The sequence below is a fragment of the Nestor notabilis genome, unplaced genomic scaffold (assembly GCF_000696875.1).
Source record: "Nestor notabilis isolate BGI_N333 unplaced genomic scaffold, ASM69687v1 scaffold7635, whole genome shotgun sequence".
Taxonomy (NCBI): Eukaryota; Metazoa; Chordata; class Aves; order Psittaciformes; family Psittacidae; genus Nestor; species Nestor notabilis.
The window spans coordinates 167,123-188,874 of record NW_009928780.1 but is presented as its reverse complement, the minus strand read 5'-3'; the positions used below and the strand labels follow the sequence as shown (position 1 = coordinate 188,874).

General features: G+C 41.2%; 1 protein-coding gene across 1 annotated transcript in view; it reads left to right on the top strand.

Moving 5' to 3' along the window:
- The first annotated feature begins 16,076 nt into the window (after window positions 1-16,076).
- DOCK10 (dedicator of cytokinesis 10) overlaps window positions 16,077-21,752 on the top strand; it is a 131,691-nt gene continuing 126,015 nt past the window's right edge. The window contains exon 1 of the mRNA XM_010014658.1: window positions 16,077-16,241. Coding sequence (XP_010012960.1) covers window positions 16,077-16,241 — 165 coding nt within the window. The remainder of the gene's footprint in view (window positions 16,242-21,752) is intronic.

Sequence of the window (21,752 nt, the reverse complement as noted above, 5' to 3'; positions counted from 1 at the left end):
TAGTACAGCAGGACACAATAACTGACATGCGTTGGTGAGGTTTATCTCCTTTTTTGCTTTTTGAAGTTGTTCTGGCAAAGAGAACCCTTCAAATTGATGAAGCATGGCCTGTATGTTGCACTTTAAACATTATCTTACTCTCATTTCTTCATTCTCATATCTACCCACTCCCTACTTCACTGACCTCGTCCCTTCCAGTCCTCAGTCTTTGTTATTCTTTGTGTCTTCCTCCCACTTGTCTCCAAGCCTCTGTTAATGCCTCTCTGTATGCAGGGAACAGTATGTCAGCTGTCTGTCAGGCACCCTATCTTTGTTTGCCATCCACACCATCTTAAAAGTCACTTCTTCCAGGAATCCTCCTTGCCACTTCTTCAAAATTATAGTCTCTCTGTTCCTTCTCTTCACCCAACAGCTATCCTGTGTCCTGTCTAGCCCTGCCTCTCAACCCCATACTGTCAATGTAAAGTCTTTGGATTTGGTAAAATGCCTCCCTCCTAGCGTTAGTGTAAAGTTTTACTTTAAATAAATGGTTTTGTATAGCTAACTGCTATTAGAGTGACTGTTCATTAGATAAAATATAATTCAAATAACAGGTAGTGACTATTTTTGGAAGAATAACCTCTCTGCCATGTCTGTTTCTGTAAAGAATTTCTGTATCAGCAATTCCCTGTTCAGTACAGTGTGGATGTCTTGATGTCTGAATGTATCGATAGATTTATACATAGTTTCTAAATAAACTTAAGTAAATAGGTAGCTGCCAGGGCTAACATCTCTTTCCTGGGGATAGGCTGGCATGCAGGTTTGGGGCTTTTAAGCAGAGATACTTGGCATTTAAATTCCATGCTGATAGACACCGAGGTGTGCTACAACAAGATACAGCGGTGGCTATACTTGGTCTTTGTGTCCCGACACTTCTGGGTTTCTATTTCCTATCGCTGTTTACCAGTGTGTCTCTTAGAAGAGCCCGACTCCTAAGCCTAAAGGATCTGGCAGGAATTCAGATTTGGAAACATGAGTTTATTTTGGGAAAATCTTTGTGTGATAAAGAATGGGAGTCAGCAAATGAATTCTAACTGGAGTTTGAAAAACTGAGGTATAAACCCTGTACGCTGCAGCGACAAGGGGTTGGTCTTCATGTGGCAGCTCACCCTTGGCTCCAGCTGATGTAACTGGGTCTCACACTGTCAGAACAGGACCTCTTGAATCCATCTTGCATAGTTTTCACTGCATCTCGTAAGCCTCGGTTGTGTTACCAGTGCAGTTCTGAAGGCAGATGTGGTTTAAGAGTGGTGATAAGAGGAAGATCGCTGTCAAGGAACGGCAGCGAAGTGGACCTTACCATTTAGCGCCCCCAAGCCAGCTGCAGTGCGAAGAGACACGTATCAACTGACTGCTGGCAGTTAAAAGGATGGAACTTTTAAAAACAAGAAGTTCTTATGTGTGTGGCTATTAATAGTTTAAAGTGCAAGAGCTACAGGAATTAAAACAAAAGAAACGAAACAAAATCTGAATCTTTCCTCTCATGCGTTTCCTCTTCCCTGCCCCTTTTTTTTCCCCTCTCTCCCCCTCCTACCTCCCTCTTTATTTTCTTGGAGGCTTGAATCAGTGGAGGTAGATGCATTTTCATGTAATGCTACAATAGGTAAATGATACCAAATAGGAATATTTAGGGACAAGAAGATCATCTTTTTCCTTGTCTTTCAGTTGTGGCTGTTGAGGGTGAGCCTTTGGATCAGTAACATCTGGAGCTGCTTGTTTGTGTTTCTTTTGCTGTTCTGTAGGGGCAGGCGTGAGGGTGGGTATGTGTTACCATGTGTTCTTTGACTTTTGTTTGGTTGTTTTTTTAACTTAAGTCCAGTCAAATGCTGGATTTTGACTTAACAACTTCATGTACTGACAGCACTGTGCCTCAGGGGGAACCCCACTGAGATGGGTGTCTTCAGTACCAAAATCTGAGTGCAGTAGCACACCATTCTCCTCTAATTCTTGTTTATGAAAAACTTTTCCTTCCTTGAAGCAAAATACGTGGAAGTAATAGGCAGCTTATGATTACATTCAGTTAATTGCAGAAAAAAGATAAAGAAAAGTTACACTGGTCTGATTCTTTTTGCCTGTGTCAGAGCTCCAGGTATTTCCATAACCAGTATGCCAAACAGGTCCTGCTGTCATTAGCTACCAAGGGCAATTTTAAAATATGCTTCTTTGTCATGTACAAAAACAAATGAAAATTGATCCATGACTAAGGAATAATACTTATTCATTGTCATTATCATGGGCTCACCTTAGGAGATTTTTTTTTAGTTTTTCATGTCTGTGTGTAAGATAAGAGTAGTAAAAACTAGCAAAGAGCAAGTGCTAACGGTATGACTGCTTTTAGACAGGCAGGAAACACTATTTCCTGTGCTGTTTGATGTTGTGTTGGCTTTTCCATAAATATTAACCCATCTGGGGCTTCAACATTTGCTGCTACAGTGGGGCAGACAATGTCAATAACAGACAAATTTAAATGTCTTGAGCAGATTCTGGTTAAAAAAAAAACGTAATTTCCCATTAATTCTTTTGATTGCAGTGTAATGCCGTGAGATTTCTGTCTGCATAGTTGAGTTTGAAAGCAGGATTAGGTTTACATTTAAAGTATGGGCTCATACTGGTGTGGTTTGCTCTTCTGTATGAGGTTAGAGCTTGCAGAAGTCATGTGTCATAGGCAGATGCTAGGTTCCTTAGCACTCCTATCTCAAATGATAGTTGTAGTGCCATTTGATGATAAATTTACATTTGGAGTAGGATGATGGATCCATCATCTCCATTACTTTCTTAAGATGAATTGTACCCTTGTCTCTTGAAACCCTGAGCAAGTGCTGTCCAGAGTCCCACAGGCAGCATCAATACCAAGGCAGAGGTGAACCTCCCTTAACCTTTTACCATGTCTGTTTCTCTTGGCTGATATAGCAGGATTTCTTTACTTACTGTAGTACCTCCTACCAGGGTGCAGCACACTTTTATGGCTGGCATTCAAGCATGTGGGTTTTGTTTGAATCAGATTCTGATACATGAGATTTGAAAGCCAAAGTGTGCTGCCTCACAGGGTGGTGAGATCTGCTGATAAGCTTGTGATGGGTGGAAACACATTCTCTGAGTGTCTCACTTGAAACGCTGTGGCTTCCATTTCCCAGTGCTAATGTACACCACCACCAATATACCCCAGCGGTCTCCTCAGGAAATTGCCAACCTGATCTTTTGTGAAGAGTAGTCAGGTTGAATTTAGCATTACTTCATCAAGAGTAAGACATTGATAATGAGAGTGAGTAATTGTAACCAAGTCTGCCCTTATGTGTGACAGCGTGTGTTAGGTTCTGCGTATATGCCTTTATTTAGATGTAACTGCTCCTAATTTGCTCAGCTGCTTGACGAAAGTATAACTGACAGCAAGGTGAGAGCTCTTCTGTTGGCTGCAACTCTGTGTTACCATGAAATCATTGTAACATTTCATATAAAGTGATAAATAATCATTAACTTCCGACCTGAATTTAATTAGAGCACTAATTATATTTTGCAGTAAATTTCAGCAGAAATGAACACTCGCTATCTCTGTATCTTAATTTCCATAAAAATTTTAAGAGGAAGTTGAGAATGAGGTTGAAAGGTGCAAGGGGGTATATTTAAAGGGAATCTCTATATATCATCATATATTCACTTGGATATTACATGCCCTAATGAAAGCTTCAGCAGCATAGACAGCTTCATTAAAAAAAGAACAATGAAACAATCCTTAGGGTTACAGTTCCAGCATGTAGTGTGTAACATTTAAATTATTTACTTATGCATTTGCACTTTTTCAGCTGGAGCTACTTAAGAACATAAGCCTGTTGAATGCCTAGCTGCCAGCAAAAGAACAAGGGGGTGGTCCAGGAAGTGGGTCATCTATTTAAATCTCTAATTGCATGTTCAGCACAATGAAAGAACTGCTCGCTTCCCTGAAATGAATCAATACATTTGTAAGCGTAAATAATTGCTAATTCTTGAAAAGCACTGGCTGGCTGCTTTGTTCTGTATTTCCTACTGGCATTGAGAAGTCCTGGAAGACTAAATAAAGAAGAGGTCGATGTTTGGGTACTACGTAAAACTAGGATCCCTTGGAAGTTCAGTTGAGATGTGTCATGGTAAAATAGAGAATGACGTTGATTCTGTTATATACTAGATCAGCTCTTTGTTTTTTCAGTAATGCTCTGAAATGGTTCTACAAGAAAAGCATTTTTTTATCAATATCAGTTAATTAAAAAATAAAGCAACTCCACGGCAGATATGAATAAGATTTTAATAACAATAAAAGCAAATGACTTGCAGCCAGACAATTCAGTCGGTGAGAATGAAAACTCCTTGCACGTATGTGTAGTTAGCTCATAGTTTCTACCCATATTTTAATCTCCTTTGGACTTCAGTTTTAATCTTTCAAAACACACATGTTACTAATCAAAATATTATTCTTCTAAAGATTTTTTTTTCCCTGAAATACCAACCAGAAGACATATGTTTTTGGAGACTGTGTTACAGCTTAACAAATACAGACCAAAAAACTTATAGTTGGGCTGGTTTTGCTAATTTTGTATTTAGTAGAATAAAGAGCATTGTGGATGTGAATGTTAATTGGTACCAGCAACACAGGTTTGTTAGTTTGGGGGTTTGTACGATTTTATTCTCTTCTGGAGTTCAAGTAAAAGAAAGGGAATGAAACCCTGACAAGAGACATGAAATGAAAAACACGTGTTGCACAGAAAAGCTGTCCAGGGGCCAGAACACCACAATGTAGCTCGTTAGATGCTAAAATAGCTGTTACTTAGTCTGATATAATGACCACATTATCGTGCTGCATAAAAGCAAAGCAAGATGATTTCTAGGAAGTGCAGGATGTGTTTTGTTGTTGTTTTGCCTTTTGGAGTGCTTTTTCTTTTCCATAGTGATAAGGGCAAAACTGTGGTTTTCAGGCACTTTCTTAGGTGGGGCATGAGAGGTAGCATAGGAACTGGGTATCCAATGTTCCAGGTGTATCTTTTCTGAAAGGGCTACAACATCTCACTGAAGACCAGTGGTCTGAGAGACCTTATGGGTTTTGCATGCTGTTTTGTGGGTGGTCTCACTGTTCTGTTATGCAGCTTGGACTTCCTAGCTAGTTTAAAAGGAGGCAGGATATGAGCGCCCCCTGAGGTTCTAGATCTGCTAAGAAAGGAAATGTTTTGGGGCTAATGAAAACTCCATTATAATCAAGAGAATAACTTCTGTTGTATGATAGTAGCTGGCCTGACACACCTACAGATCCCATTTCTGTGAAATAGCTTCTCTTGTAGAGGATGATGTTTATGCCAGCAGGATTCTGTGTAGGTGGATTTCTGTGTAGAAATTCATGTTTTGTCCTGTGTGCTTTAGACCCAGAAGCGCCATGGTTAGGCTATACATGACATGACCAAACAGGGAAAGGCTTCTTGGTTTACTCCCCCTGGACCTCTCAGGTTTGGGGTTTTGTTTTGAGCTATCTTTAAAGGAAACACCACCAAAAAAAAACAACAACAAAAAAAACCAAACAAACAAAAAAAAAAAAGGGCAAAAAAAAACCCTAAAAAAAAAAAAAACCCAACAAAAAAGAAAACCAACCCAAAACCAAACCTTCCTTAATATTTATATCATGAAAATGTTTCATGGTCCTGATTCTTAGCTACTTTGTTTTGGGAAAAAATGCCATTGGATTCTTGGTACTGCTAAGGAAAAAAGAATTCGAAGCCACATTATTATACTGCTAGTGGAAGTAATCCATGTTCTTCTTGTGGGATCTTTCCTGTCAGATAAAGTACTTCTGCAGCTGCTCTGTTAGGGGGGGAGTGGGGTGATGGGACACCAGCACCTGAGACAACACAGTTTTTGCTGGCCCCTGTATGTGCAAATTTTACTTTGCATCTCCTTGCTTACTTTATCCAAATTTTGTGCCTCATTTTCTATTTTGCAGCTGTAGAAGCTTATGCTCGGAAATTGAATGAGATTGTTCCTTTTGGTTCCTTGCTCCTGGCTGAACTCTCTGCATATGGAGCCTGCCTCAAAGTGAAATTGCCTTGAAATAATAAGGAGGGATTATACAGCTGACTTGGAGTTGAAAGAAGCCTGATTGGGAGCCTCTTTTGCTTGCTTCTGTTAGGTTAGAAACAGAGCCTGAATTTGTAATGGCCTAAATGGCCAGTTTGTAGCCTCTTGTTCTTGTCTTTGTGTTAGCCTTTGGCTTAAGTAGCTCTTCCGCTTCAGTTGTGTTTACAGCTCTTCCAGGCAGGGCACAAATTCAGGCTCTGGTTTGCTCGGCTGAACAAGCTGTGTCCTTACAGTCATGGAATAACTTAGCTTGGAAGGAACTTCTGGAGGTTGTCAATTCTAGCTCCCTGCTCAAAGCAATTCCAACTAAATAAGGTTGCTCAAGCCCTTGTCCAGTCAAGTGTTGAGACTGCAAGGATGGAGATCCCATAGTCCCTGTGGTGCCCTGTTCCAGTGTTTGACTACCCTTCATGGTGGAAGACTTACTTTATTGTATTTAATTGGAATATGCCTTGTTGCATGTTCTGTTCACTGTGTCTCATCCTCTGCCAGTGTATCTCCAAGAAGACTCTGTCTTCTCTAAAGCCTGCTGCTGGATATGATATAGACCAGCAAGATTTTCCATAGACCTTAATTTCTTAAGCATGGACAAACGTACTTTTCCCAGCATTTCCTCATATGTCCTCCAGCCTCAGTCTGTCTTGGTGACATCACTCCAGTGTGTCAGTGGACTTGTACTGGGTATCTGAGAACCAGACACATCAACGCAGATACTCTTCCATATATTCATTCCTTGGTCAAGTTAGTGGGTCTTTTCTGCAACTGGTTCATTCTTTAAGGTGGCCAGAACTCTTCATGTATTCCCAGTGGTGTCTCACCAGGGTATTCATGTCATTAGTGCTAAATATAGTAGTATAAGTACTTTCTTTGCTATAGATACCTTTATCACCAGGACTACGTGGAATTCTGCTCATAGCAGTGTCATATTAGTAGTTGATCATTTTGGCAGTGGCCACTGCTTCCAGTTCTTCCCTCTTTATTTTCACCTGCTGAACTCCCAGCTTGCAGTAGAAACTCTTCAAGACATTTTATGTTTTGAATTAAATATTTATTAAATTCACCTGGAATGCTTTACACAGCTAAACTCCTGGCTCCCTGGGACAGTTCATTGTTCTTGTGAAGGAGTTTGGAAAGGGGTTTCTTGGCTCGAAAATCCTAGAGACTCCTGTGAATAGCATGTGCAGAGCCAGGTGGGATTTGCTGCTGATCACCATCACATGTGTAGTTTGACTCAGAAGCAGAAGGTGTTGGATACTACTCTTGCCCTGTCAGTCTGGCTTCTGGGAAAAAGAGGAAGGATACCAAAACTGGGAGGCAGGAGATGAGCCAGTGTAACCTCTCTGGCCTGACTTCATACTTAGGAAAAGTAAGTGGGGTTTGGGGTGTGGGTTTGTTTTGTTGTTGTGGGTGGGTTTTTGGGTTTTTATTTTGTTTTGTTTTTTTCATTGTTTTTGAGGTTGTTTTTTGGTGGGGCTTTTTTTGTTTGTTTGTTTGTTTACTCCAAATTTGGGTGGCGTCTTTTTGAAAGTAACTCTAGTCTCTCTGTTCTTGTTTTGTATTTCTAGCCTGTATTTGAAAAGAAGTGTTAATTTTGGATTGTGACAAGGAATAGAGACTAGGTTACACACTTGGAGATGAGATGTCGGTGAAACAGACTTTTTGTGGCTCTTGTCCAAGCTGTTTTGCTGTCAGTGAGAATTTCTACAGTGTTTTGGTAGGGTTTTGATCATATTTTAGAGGAGAAGGAGTAGTTCACTAAACCACTGTGCTATTCAACACATATTCGGGCCATTTAACATAGAGAACACTGCTGTACAAATGGCACCTCATCCAAACCCACATTATTCTTAAAAACTCATTAGTGGGCAATAACTTGTGTTAGAGCCATGCAGCGTGCCATTGGGAGAATGGGCTGGGGGACATTGCTCCCAGATCCCTGGAGCTGCTTGTTTCTCTCTGCAGTATTTCTGTAAGTGGCAGGGCTGGTGCCAGAGCAGCAAATGGAGAATGCATTTTGCTCTTGTGTGGGAACAGTTGCTTTCCATGCAGCTGGATGTGTTTTAGTCTTTAATTTGTGAAGAATATGGACAAAAGTCTTTGGAGTTTTTGCGTGTTATGGAAATCTTGGACTTTGACAAGGTAACAGTCCAGTTACCTGTAACAGCTGTAAGATCTGTCACAATAAATAACATATTGAAGTAAATACAGGCTGCTGTGTTCGGTTGGTTTTGGGTTTTGTTTGTTTAGTTGTTTTTTTTCCATGCCAGTTTTGGTTTTCGGACTCTCTCCCATTGGGTTAGTGAAGTGGAAGCCTTTTGGAGTTTAAGGACCAGCTGCTGATAATGCTGTTTAAGGGGTTGTGTGCAAGTTGAACATGGGTTCTTCTGAAAGAGGGTAATCATTTCCTACCAGTTCTTTTTGGGAACCAATGCAATAGTGCCTGTTACTTTCTGTTGTGGCTTATTTGTAAAACCTTCTCTTCAAAAGTGTGAGCCCAGCCTTAGTTGTAAACTGTGGTGAAAAATATTACCAGAGTTTATCTTAATACATGTTTTTTATTTAACACTGTGCCAGGGAAAGGATGAATTTTGGTAGCTCCAACTCATTCTCCTCTAGTTTTATATTGTAATAAAAGTTCTTTTAAAAACCAAACGAACATTTGCCTTCTAAGTTGTTATTTTTCCTGGTGTGAAGTTAAATATTTATTTTTACTGTTACATGTTGAAGGAAACCACAGCTCTTTAGAATAATAAGTGCTAGATCCAGAAGCCACTGAAGGGCACTGAAATAAAGAGGTTTTCATCACTGCCTGTACACTACCATTCTCCCATTTTGCTTAATCTAAGACTGGAGAATAATCCCATTGACCTCAGGGAGTCTCCAATTGTGGAGAAACTATCTGGCAAGGTGAGAAATCACTCAGCAGAGTTGGAAATAAGAATGTGTCCACTATTTGCATGCAAGTTTTAAATTTATTTCACTTTTTTAATGAATATAATATTTTGAGAAACCCCTTTAGGGTTAACTTCTGTCATTGGCCTGTTGCAAATCCTTACTTCAGCCTTTTTCATCATTTTGTCTCTGTTTCCTTGTTTGTTAAATTGTTGCAATATGTTGTTACCATTCATAAACTGCTGTGGGATCTAACAGGGGGAAACCTCTGCATTTTGGCCACTTACAGTGTGTTAGTAATTAAGAGTACACCACGCAACTTGAGTATACTTTTCACCAGCCATCAACATGAAAGAGAAAAGCGATACTGAGAGGAGAAAGGAGGCATTAGCACACACAGTCACGGAGAACCCATTTCTGTGGTTATCAGACCTTTTTTTAACTCCCCATGTCTGTATGTCATGGTTTCCATTTTCAGCAGGTTAAGTCCAGAAACCACGGAGTTGTAAGAATATGTTTTGCAGCATCAGCTCCATGAGTTTATTGCTTGTCCAGGAGGCCCATGTCTGAGTTGCACAGCCCTTGCTGAGCTCCCTGTTCTGGGCACAGGTCCCGCACTGAGCACCCCGTGGTTCGGGTGGCACACGGCCAGCGTTTGCACATGGCTGCTCTTAGAGCAGACACACGTTCTCATGGCTTGCTCCCTCTTTCTGTGCAACATGCAGCACTGTGCTGCACAGGCAGCCTTCAGATAGTCACTTCTTTGTTTTTAAAGGTAAGTCTCTGTGTAACTTGTCATTCAGTATGAACCATGCAATGTTTTGAAAGGTGATACAGAAACAGCAAGCCTAATCCTGCAGCCCTTCTTTGGGCTGTCTCCGTAGCCACGGTGGAGAACATCTGACTCATTGTTAAAGGGTTTGGATAGTACCGTTGATTTTTAATTTTTTCCTTTTTTTTTTTTTTTTTCCTTCCTAATGTAAAGAGAAGACTTTATAAACACAGTTACTTGATCTATGTTACTTGTCATACCCAGTAGGGAGAGCCGAGTGTGGTGGTGGATTTGTCTTTCATGTGCTACTCCCTAGAGGGTGCCATACACTCACTTTCTGCACTCCGCCTTGCTCTGTAGCCGCGGGTTTTGTGGCAGCACCGGGGAGGTATCTCCTGAATGTTGCACTGATGTAAGCATTGCTGCTGTAAGGTCAGAAGAAGAAAAATGAGGTGGTTCAATGATTTAAGCCCCTCTTGAATAGATATAACGATATGCTACTAACTGTGGAGTTTGCACTGACTGTAACTTAGTACAGTTAAGAATTGCTTGTGTTGATCAAGGGTAGCTTCATAAGAAGGAAATACAATTTAAAGATAAAGCAAGCTGTGTGTCATTCAGGAGCTGTACTGACCAGTTACTACTGTAAATGCCTGCTTTCCCAAGTCACTAAGGAGCAGCTGGTGGAAACTAAAGAAATACAAAGCCTGTGTACTTCTGTCTTAGAAACACCGAGACCTTAGTGTTTCTCATAGTTAACTATTTTGAAGCAATGCTTTGAAATACAGTACATGAATGTTTTTAAATGACTGCAAGAAGCTTTGGTATGAGTGGAAGTCACGGATGCTATTTATGGTTTTTAGCAACTGTGACTGCATAAGTTTTTTCTTTGAAATAGGTGTGTGATCATCCTGTATGCTTTAAAGCTTTTTTCCTTCCTCAAAACGTGTGATGGCACTGCTTCAACCTAGCACTGCACAGTTTCTTGTAGGCCACTGAGCTGGATGTGAAAGCTTTGGTACATAACTGTGTTGGAAGAGAAGACAGGGCAGCTCCTGAGGATAGATTCTCATGGTCTCCCTTCCACTAGCAACCTGGAAGTAGACAGGGAACAGTAGCTGGTATTGGAAATGGTGCCTCAGTGGCAGCGAGACATGCCACTGTAATGTGGCATCTGCTATGTTGATTTAAGGACACAGCCATTAGAAAAAGTGCATTGAAAGATCTGAGTTCATACTGTTCCGTAGGCATAAGATGTGCAAGGAAAGGAGGCACATTGATAAAGGCTTCTGTCATCAAGCAGACTCCATGAAGACTACCTCTTGGAGTACTTCATCTGTTTGATCTGGGTCTCGGTGCTGGTTCTTTGGAGGCTGGTTAGGATTCCAGTGTGCTTTGAAGTAGCAAAGCATGAAGACAGACTTTGAAACTTGTGTACATTTTCTCCCTCTGCTTTCCTTACAGATGTCTCCAAGTCTTTATGAAAACAAATACTAGAGATAAGGACCTTTGTCTCTGAGGGAAATTCCCTTTGCTAAGAAGATCATGTCTATTAGCTATTTTTGTTTTGGAAGGGTGATGTGGGATAAGGTGCAGAGACATGACACAATAGCTCACCACAATGTGAGTGGTGCTAATTTCTATGAAGGCAGAGACTGTAGTTTTGTTGTGTCTTGCTTCAAATGCTTGTCTGCTACTTGTATAGGCTAGACCTTAACAGAATTTTTGCCCTAACTGTGGGTCTGTTTGTGGAGCTGTGAGTGACAGCCACTGCCAGAATGATGTATGTGGAATAGTAACTCGTGTAGGATAGCCTTGAGAAAATGACAGACTTGCTCTACTCTTCCCAAGAGAACATTCCATGCTTTAAAAAAGTCGGGGCTTACAGGGCCCAGACTCCAGATGTGCTCAGCCAAGTGCTGTGCATGTCAGTGTGCACCAGAACATCACCTGGACTAGAACCATCCCGAGCTATCTCTGATTGAGTTTTGCAAGGAAAATAGCTTACCTGGCAAATTTTTGCACTCTCTCTGATGAAGGATTTTCAGTGAATGGACATTGTTTTTTTGCCAGTTTATTAACCACTTATAAAACCACATTTAGGTAAATTGTCCTGTGAGTCAGCATCAGAGTGCCAACAGATTGCTCTCTGTGACAGTACGTTTGTATAAACCCAATTTATACTAGCGGGTACCTTGCTCAGCTGGATACTCAGGCATCCTTTGGTAAGTCATAATGGTGGCATGAGCATTAGCTGTAACAATGCTGCTCTTGTTACTTGTACTGTCATGCTGTCTTTAGTTCCTGTTGATAGCTTGGGGCTTTTGTGGGCCAGACTGAACAGACCGTTGTAAGCAGTTCCAGGGGCGTTCCTGTTTTTGTGGATGGCTCTTGCAGTCACCCCTCATTGCTGCTTTAGGATTGTCATGTTTCTAAACCTTCTGTGTAACTTCTCAGTGCATGTCACACAAACACATCTTGGGGAGACGGGCTTGTCTTTTGGAGAATAGAAAATAAATAAAGAAAAAGAGTGCATGCCATCTTGATAGGTGAGCAAAGGGTTCTTCTAACCTGCTGCCGTCCTCCTTGCCTGAGGAGAATGCAGCCCCATCCGGGGTTGGAAGGAAAAATCAGTGTTTCATTTGGAAAGTCACCCTCTCACTGAAGGATGTCCTCCAAGAACTGCCTTTTTGTCTTCCTGTTATAAACCATCAGCTGAAGACCAGCATACCAATAGGTTATATCCTGTTTATTCAGATGACATAAATTCAAATGTCACAAAGAGAAAGGAACATTAATAGAATAAAGAAAGCTGGGGGAAGGAAACAAGCTTTTTTAATGTGGTGTGCTAAGGAGGCATGAATTAGGAGCGTTAGAAAATGTTTGGTATCATCTTTAGAAAGTCTTGAGGTGTGCAGAAACAGATGTGCAGGAAAATTGCAGAAGAGACATAAACCAGGGCTTGGAAGAGAAGGGGCTTACTCTCTGCTGCAGACCTCCTGCCAGAGACAGTTTACCTCTTCAGGCCCTGGCTGTCCATTTGCAGAGCTGGCATCTGTTTCAGGTGGAAGCTGAGGCCAGATGATGGGTAACTGTCAGCTCAAGGATGCCTCTGAACTCTGCTTTCCTAGCACAGATTTTGTAAGACATGGCAAATGAGACCCACTTCTGCTCTTGCACAGCTATACTGCTGCACAGACTCAGCCCTTGGAGTTGCCAAAGATTGGGTCACTGAAGTCATCTGGGTTAAAACAACTGTTTTGCCTCTCCAATTCTTTGTTATTATCGTTTTTTCCATTGAGGTACTTTTTAGTGGTCTGCTTCCCAGCCTATTCCTGTAAACTATCATGCCGGTGTTAACACGGCTACTTAGCGTAGCTGAAATGGGTGGTGGTTAAGAATGGAGTGAGAGTGGGCAGCAGATGGATGGCTTCCAGTGTGGCTACTCCTTAACCTAACTTGTTGCCAAAGTCTTTGTAATGGGGAATTCAGGAGTTGCTTGCACAAAGGAGTATTTTGCTTCCAGGGGGTTTCACTGAATTCAGTGGCTGGATTAAAGTGCTAATTAAAACAAAATAGTGCTTGATGCTTCACTGTAAATGTAACGAACACTGTTGGTAGTTGGTGTATAAGCATAATGTATGCTCACATCCCTACATTTAAAAAACAAAGCTGTTGGGTACCATGTGTGTGTCCAGGCAGTTTTAATGGGCTGGGAGGTTTCCTTTCCAATGATAGCTCATACTTCTGTGAAATTGCCTTAAAACAGAAGGGGGATTTTAGCTCTTCAGTGGTTTCTTTCCCCTGGTGCATTAGCTGCTTTTTCAGTTCTTGAATTTTGATCAAGGCCTGGAGGCCACTTTTAGCTGATTTTGGCTTGCTTACTTTTTTTTTTTTCTTTTCTTTTTGGGCTAAGTGTCATCTTTCTCTCCCAGGAGACGAAATGTCAAGATTATGTCATTCCTACTTGTATCTAATAATAACTTAATCACAAGTAATTGTAATGAAGTCACTTGGGCCACTGTCAGAGAATAGTTTGATCCAAAGACCACTGAAACGAATGGGATTCTTCACCAAGAGTGAAGTAAAGCTTCGGGGCAAGCCCTGGGGTGCTATTCCATGTATGTGTGCACGCATATGTGTGACAGAGTTGAGCTCTGCTATGGAAACCAAATTTCATAAAACCCCTGCCAGCTCTCCCAGCTGAATGCTGGTGAGTAGAAGATGCTGTACAGACAGACAGGAGATACATTAGCAGCCCTCAAGGTAGCAGAGCAGTTGCCATAATAACCAGCAACAGACGTTATCCAGGCCCATATTGCTGCTGCTGGAATTGGAGTAGGAATGTAGGTCTCCCAGCTGCCAAGTATGTCTTTTGTATGGCGAAGGTGTCAGTTGCAATTCTGGAGTAGGCAGGGGACTGATGAAAACATAAACAATAGCAGCAACAGCAGACAGGATTGCTGATTTGGTGCAGAAATTACCCAGCTGTGCCACTGCACTCTTGTAATTGCCTTAGAGAAGTTAAACTAACAAGCATGATATGAAGCCCCTCTGAGGGGTGTGCTGGTGGATAGGCAGGGACATCACATAAGCATGTGAAGTCTGTGCCTGGTAAGATCCAAGGGGAAAAGCCAGGTAGGTGCATTGGCAGAGCTGTAGGTGAGCTTGTGTGGTGCCTGCCAGTGCTGCTAAATATTTTTCTTTATGCACTCAAAGCAGCTTACTCTAAAGAAATAAAAGCAAGAACTAATGGCAGTGAGTTTTTTGCTTTCAAAGGACAAATTTAAAAGATTTAGCTTTTCTGGCAAATGCTTTAATTAAAATGATGATGTCTTTTGCCAGATCGCTGAGCAATTAAGCCCTAATCAAGCTCAGAAGAAAGTATTTCCATGGAATGTTTTCAGTGCTATTCCTGATTGAGATTGTGAGGAGGAGTATTATTTACAAAGATCTCATTAGCAGACATTATAAGGTTGCTTATGTCCCCATGGGAATTGATGCCAAAACTTTCATGGCCTTCATTAGAAATCAAAAGCCTTTTGATGCAAGGTAAATACAGTTTTGGGTGCACATGTAATAAAGTTATACATATTAGCTTAAAAGCAGCTTCTCTGGAAACCCTATTGGAAATTCTTAGTTTTACTAACGTGTAAGAGAAATCCATTTTCTGTAGATATTTTTAGTGCTAACTTCCTCTCAAGTGCTATTATCTTACACACTCTACCATTAATGTTTGCTGTGTTTCCAGGTCAGTCATGTGATTGCTAAGCATCCCTGCCTGCTTTTTGAATGACTTGTCAGGCAGGAGCCAGAAAGGCAAGTTGTTTCTGCTGACTGCCAGCAGCTGATTCTCCCTGCCTGGATCCTGACTGATAAAGCATTAAACTTCGTTCCTCTTGCCCTTCTTGGAAGGTCATCAGTGTTTGGTTCAGTGTGAGACCCCATCAGCAGGGACCCTTCTCAACACAAGCCTCCTATGTAGATGTAAAAATGTATTACTCTGCAGAAGGCACGCATGTGTGGGAACACACAACAACTGCACTATTGAAAGGCGTTTCAGAGCTGCACACTGCTGTTTCTTATTGAGCCACGGCTATTTTAGTATGAGCTGGATGAAGCAGTCCACATTTCTGCGTTATTTTTTTAATTTCTTTTTCACCACTTGTTACATTTACAACTCAAATGAGCTTGCTGTGCTTCAGAAAATTGCAAGAAATTAAAAGATTAATCAGATCCATCAATGAGCATAAGTATGTCTCTTTTTTTGTGGCAAAACACCCCAAGGCAACGTATTTTAAAAAGATGATGAGAGCTAATAAATTTCCAGATATTTGCTATTTTGCTACATATGACTTTTATAAAAAGGTATTTAAGCTGATCCTGGCAGTTGTTGTGGATGCCTCTGTGTGTGTTTAATGAACAGCTGTCTCTTTTGAACTAGGAATTTTAATACTTTCAGTTCCACAAAGCTGGAATCAGAGGAGGCAGCTGATTGTACAAGAGAGGGAGCACGTTTTCTCATGTGTATTCAGAAGCAGAAGGGGAGGGAGAGAGAGAAAAGCATCGTAATAGTGCGTGTGTTTCAGTTCCAGTGGATCAAATCTTTCCTCTATCTGCATCCAAGCTATTTGGTTGTGATCAGATGATCAGAGCTCAAGGAAGCGATTGGAGCACGAGCTGGCTGCAGCTGCACTGTAGGCTGTTTTCAGGGACAAGGAGCCACTGTTTTTCAAACATAGCATAAACATAGAAGTTATTTTGTAGGCTTCAGGATGCAGATATGGGTTGTGCTGCCAGCATTGTTCTGCTCCAAGCTTTTCGTTCTGTGGTACAGAGGAACTGTCCACATATCTGCAGGCGACGACGGCGAGAGGAGTTGTCACATGAAATTCTCCCGCTGGATAGCGATGATGAAATGAGCAGACCCAGGACTCTCGTCATAATGGTATAGTATACTTTAATCAGCTGAGATGCAGGAGAATTACTGTTACAGATGTTACGTGATTATTTTTTTCCCCTATGTATTTGTAGAGAAAGAGTGTTGCCAGGCTATTTGTCACTGTAGGTTACTTTGCTGGTAGATTTGCTGTCTGTGTCAAACAGAGCTGAAATCTTACTTTATAGGTGAAGCTGAGAGCTACACAGAAGCTCTCTATAAAGTAAATGTTCTGTTAGTTAATTGTTGGTGGGGTTTGTCGCTATTTACAGAATAGGCAGCACTGGAGGTGGTAGTGTGGTTATGTTTATTTCAGACTTGGAATTCCAAACAGCAGACAGCTTAGGAAGTGTTTACTGAGTCTGTTCATCATAAAAACAAAAACAAACCCCAAAGCCAAACAAAACAAGACAAAAAAATCCTTTACTTTCACCCATGGTGCTGTTGAATTTTATATGAAGTTATATGCAGATAAACTCATACATATCTTTGCTGCAAAATGTTTGCAGCAGTAATATGTTTGCTGGATCACTGCTTTCCAGTTTAGTGACTTGCCTCCATTCTTTAATGAAGAGGGGCTTTGAAAGGCTTTTGGTCTTCAAGAGTCATTTTCTTTCTGAATTAAATTGGACTATTTTTATTTTGTGGTGGGAATATAATAAGCACTGTAGGTTTATTAGGAATAAGTGACAGGGTTGTTTCTCACTATAAATCACTGTTTCAGAATGAGGAGTACACTTACTGCTTAGTTACTGCTGCCCTTTGCCAAATACACTTATGGTGAGCATTTCCAGAACCATGGAGTGGCTTGGGTCCAAGGCAGCAATGATTTGGTTCTGTGTGGCTCTCACTTGTTAAAAATTTTACCAAGACACTGCAAACAGAATTTTTGCCAGTTTGTCAGGACACTCATGTGTATCATTTGAGTGGTAGAGATTGCTTTTTTTAATTTTATGTATGGTTTATATATATATATTAAAAAAAAGAAGTAAGTTACGGTGAAGTCCAGAGTGCATCCCTCTGGTACCCCACTGTATCACACAGGGCAATAACGTGGTTTGAAATGGGTGATGGTAACATTAGAGAATTTAATAGCTGTCATGAGATCTAGCAATGGTTTGAATTAGAGCATTGCTGCCCAAAGAGTGGTGTGTGATGCAGTCATGGCAACTATAGTAGCTAGGACCCAATCCAGATGGTGCTTTATGTATCAGCTGAGAGTGTTAACCACCGTATGGGAGAGGCTAATGGTCATAAGGAGGAAGGGGATGGATTTCATCATTGTGAAGCTGATGCTTAAGCTTCTTTTCACTGCCCATGGCAGGGGGTTTGGAACTAGATGGTCTTAAGGTCCTTTACAACCCTAACTATTCTATGATTCTTTTACTTTAAAATCCAGTATCTGTAAAGCAAACTTTTTCTTCCCCCCCCCCCATTTGATGGTGAAATAAATGACCTCAACAATATTTAAACAAATGACTGTCTCTTTCCTGGCAGTAATTTCAAGCATAATGGAGTAAGAAAGGTCTGGAAGAAGTTGCAGCGTGTCCAAGTATGGATCATCTGTACAGCTTGCTTTGGTCCTTGGCAGAAAAGGGTAGTCTTGGGTGTTGTGGCAGCAAACAATGTACCAACCTCCCCATACCCAGAGACAATTATCAGCAGCTTGAGTTGCAGTTCTTTGTGTGGTAAATCTTGCGAGAATGGGCTCTGAGAACTCTCAGAGAAGTGAGGCTTTACTGCAGTATAGGGGGAGTTGTGGAAGGTCTACCATCTTCAAGAGCTGGGAATACCCAAACGAGAGGCATGCTGGCCAGATGGTTCATTCCCTGCTGCTAGATGTGGACTTTCCAGGGATCCCCTCCTCGTCTCGGATGCATCCACCCATCATGCTAAGGGGGCTTTATTTTCTACAGTAACAGTTAATGCACTGGTGTTTGTTCTGTCAAAAGGCTGCTCTTCCCCAGGAGAACTGTGGGATCATTTTCTCCCCTTTGAGAAGAGGAGGAGGAGTGGTTTGGCCCTGTGATGAGGCTGGTGTAGGTGTAGGCAGGCACTTCAGGGGAAAGCTGCTGGGTAGAGGACAGCTCGGGAAAATGGTCTTCCCTCACAGATACTTCTTTCTCTTGTGGATGTGTATCATTACTGTGCCTTTTCATTTACAAGCAGTTAATTATCTAAAGTAATTTGCCATTGAGCTTTGCAGGTAGGCTTAGTAATGATGTGGAGACCTGGCGAGTTCAGAAGAAATCACTGCTTCAGAATACTTAGGCAGGAGAAATGCATCGTAATGTTTCCATCAGAATCCATGTTACTCGAAAGAGCAGCATGATGAAGAGGGCTGGAGGCTACTGGACCTTAATAAACATGTTGTGGTCCTAACAGGTATTTTTCGCCTTGATCTGTTGTAGATCATTGAAGTTTATGCCTGGATAATACAGTGGAGATGACTATGTAGACAAGCAAAAGTGTGTTTAGTTCACAGTGTCATTTTGCACATTGTGCAGATGCCAGGAGCTAAGTTGATCCCCACAAGATTACTGAGTTTTCGTGTCTGAGGCAGTGAGTGATTGGGATGCCCAAAGAGCAGAGGTGAGGAAATCCTAAAATGCAGAGCGTCTGAAATACGCTGACATGCCTGGATGTGCTCACCAGAGGCTGTGGGCTCCTGTCAGCTGAAGATCTGGCATTTTATATTTTTGTGCCTTCAGATGAAATGGTCCTCCTTTTTGTAGCTTGTTTGCCTCTGGTGATAAGCTCCTTACTGAGAGTATTTGTATTTGATACTGAATTCAGGAGATAATCTATGCCTTCTTTTGGAATGGCTTTTCTAAGTCCCCAGGCTCTGCTGCATGTTCTTGCAAGTTTGCCTGTCCCATATGAAGCAAAAGTAAAATCTCAATGTTGCCTTGATGCAGAAAGCAATCCCAAGGCAGAGAGAACACCAGTCTACCCTAAAATACAGCTTTATAGATGTGTCCCATTTTCCTTCGTTAGTCCCTGAAGGGGAGCATCCTAGTAGGATATTCTTCTAGGAATTGTGCTTTTGCCAGTGGCATTCCAAGTGGGAGATGCTGTGGGTACCCTCCATGAGAAAAGAATGGGAGAAAGCCCAAGTACAGCCTCCAGCTATTGCTTAACAACTACCTGCTAATCACTGTATGAAACCTTTAGGCACCACAGCAGATATTTCTAGCATTCTAGGCCTTGCAGAAAGTGAAGGTTGATATCTTTATTCAGATACTTTTTTTTCCTCATTTTCATTTTGTTAGTTTAAAAATCTGACTTTATCCTTGGAAAAGACAGATGAATAATCAGGTTCAGATCTTGGCTGGACCCATGGAACAGGGAGAGATATTAGAAAGACAAAACTGGAAATTTTTTCTCAGTGACAAAATTGTGTATCATCATGTCTTGGACACAGTCCTGGGAGTTGCCAGAGACATGCAAAATAAGTATCCAAACAACCTCTAACTACATGTACAACTTGAATCAATGTGCTCATTGACTCTGCCTCTTCTTGTTTTCTATACCTTTAAGAGTATGTCTGTAAGAGCTGATTTTCCAAGAGAGTCCGTGAGATGGTGAGGTTCAAGATACTGAAAACCTATGTAGCGTGAATGCAAATGACTGTATATGCTGTTTCTGCAAGAAAAAAGATCGGAGGAAGATGCCTGATGGAAGAAAATTTAGTACATGGTGTTATGTGGTACTGTTTGGTGTTTGGAGTGAGGACACTGAGGTTTAGGATGATACTTTTCATTTAGAACTTGTGACTAGAAGTTGAGCTTTATCTAGTAGGTCATTGTTTTCTTTCATGTGATTTATTTTGAACTGTGGCAGCTGAGATTTGTGTAGAAGGTAAGAGCAAAGGGTGATATTTGAAGTTACGGTCCTCCTCTCTATCCCCACCTCCCTGCCCTTGGTAACCAGCCACACAAAAATGTGGTAACGTGTTTTGCATTTTGAATAAAATACTGTAACTTGAACTGACCTGTTAGTTTGAACACAGCAACAGCAAGGTGACAATACTACTCTTTACTTAGTTTGTCACCTCTGAAAAGAAACAGCTTGCAGGGATTTTCTCTACTCCTTCCAGCTGCAGAAGAAGAGACCCTCCCCTGTTGCACAGGCGCAGGATGGCAGCTCTGCTCTGGTGTACAGGTGGGGCTGGGGTGCTGCCCAAGCTGCTTCTCAGGTCACTTAGTTTGTAAACGTCATTTTAGTCTTCTAAAAGCAGTAGAAACAATAAAGGTGTGGCTTTGAGAATTTTCCCTCATCTAATACTAAAGTTTACCTCCAGAATTACATTCCATAAGTTTCGTTTCATGGTCTGTGTTAATTTTATGTTCCAGTCGAAATAACTCGGGACACTCATTTCCTCAGTTGCATGCATTTACGTACTGAAAATTTGAACCATACACATACTAAGTGCTGTCAATAGATGGCAACCCTAAGAATTGCAAGATCTGTGACTCAGAACTTACTGGTTTTGTAGATGGGATTTTGTTCTCTATGTACCCAAATGGGGAGGACTTGCAGTGGCATTTGGAGGTCAGCATGAGGCTTAGCTCCGGGAAGAGAAAGGTGTTCTCTTCCTCTGTCTTGAAGGAGGGATTGTCTTTGGAAAGCCAAACTACCCAGGGTTATAAAGTTCAAAAGAAACACGGAAAATACTTATATCTTTTAGCTCAAGTCAGAAGCTTCAATGTGTAATACATTTTTAAGCAACAATAAACATATGTAGCTTTATTTGACTTTAATCAGCTTCCACTTCAGCTAACAGAAACAGGTCTTTGAATAAATAATTAACATCAGAGCATAAAGAGGAAAAGTAGTAATAATGCACAAAATGCAGTTCTAATTCAAAGCAGTTTTTGCAGCTGTTCGTGTTACTTTTGTGACTTCTTTGCCTTCTGTACCTGATGATCAGCAGATCTGCAGAGTGATGGCCAGTCTCATCCCTTTGGTGCCTGGGGTCATCAGGGCTTGGCACTGTCATCAGCAGAACAGCGTAGGAGGGACCGGTGTCCATCTTCTTTAGAGCAGTATTTGTTATTCTGCACTGAAAGATGTTTGATTTGGGTTTGGCTTTTACCAGTTTAGCAGCAGCTCTGGCTCCGGATATAATATCTTAAATACAGAGGAGAATGAGCCCAAGATGTGAATCTGTTTTCATACTTCAGAGTGTTGCAGTAACATTTCAAGTATACATGTGGGTGAAAAAGAGACAACAATAAAAACTGCCTTCTTCCACTGAGCACATCTTCTCCATCTGACTAGTGCTCTGAGCAGCAACATTTTATATTGCTTTCACTTCTTATTAGTGGTGCAGCAATATGTGTAGTGTGACAGTATGTGGAATGAAATTATTATGAATCTGTTAACCAAATTCTTATGACAGCTTATGAAGAGTGTGGACTCAAACCAATGAAGTGATGAAAACATCCTCCTACATAAGAGAAATCTATTATATTCCGTTTAAAAAAAAAATAGAAGCAAGCTATTTATTTGTAAGCA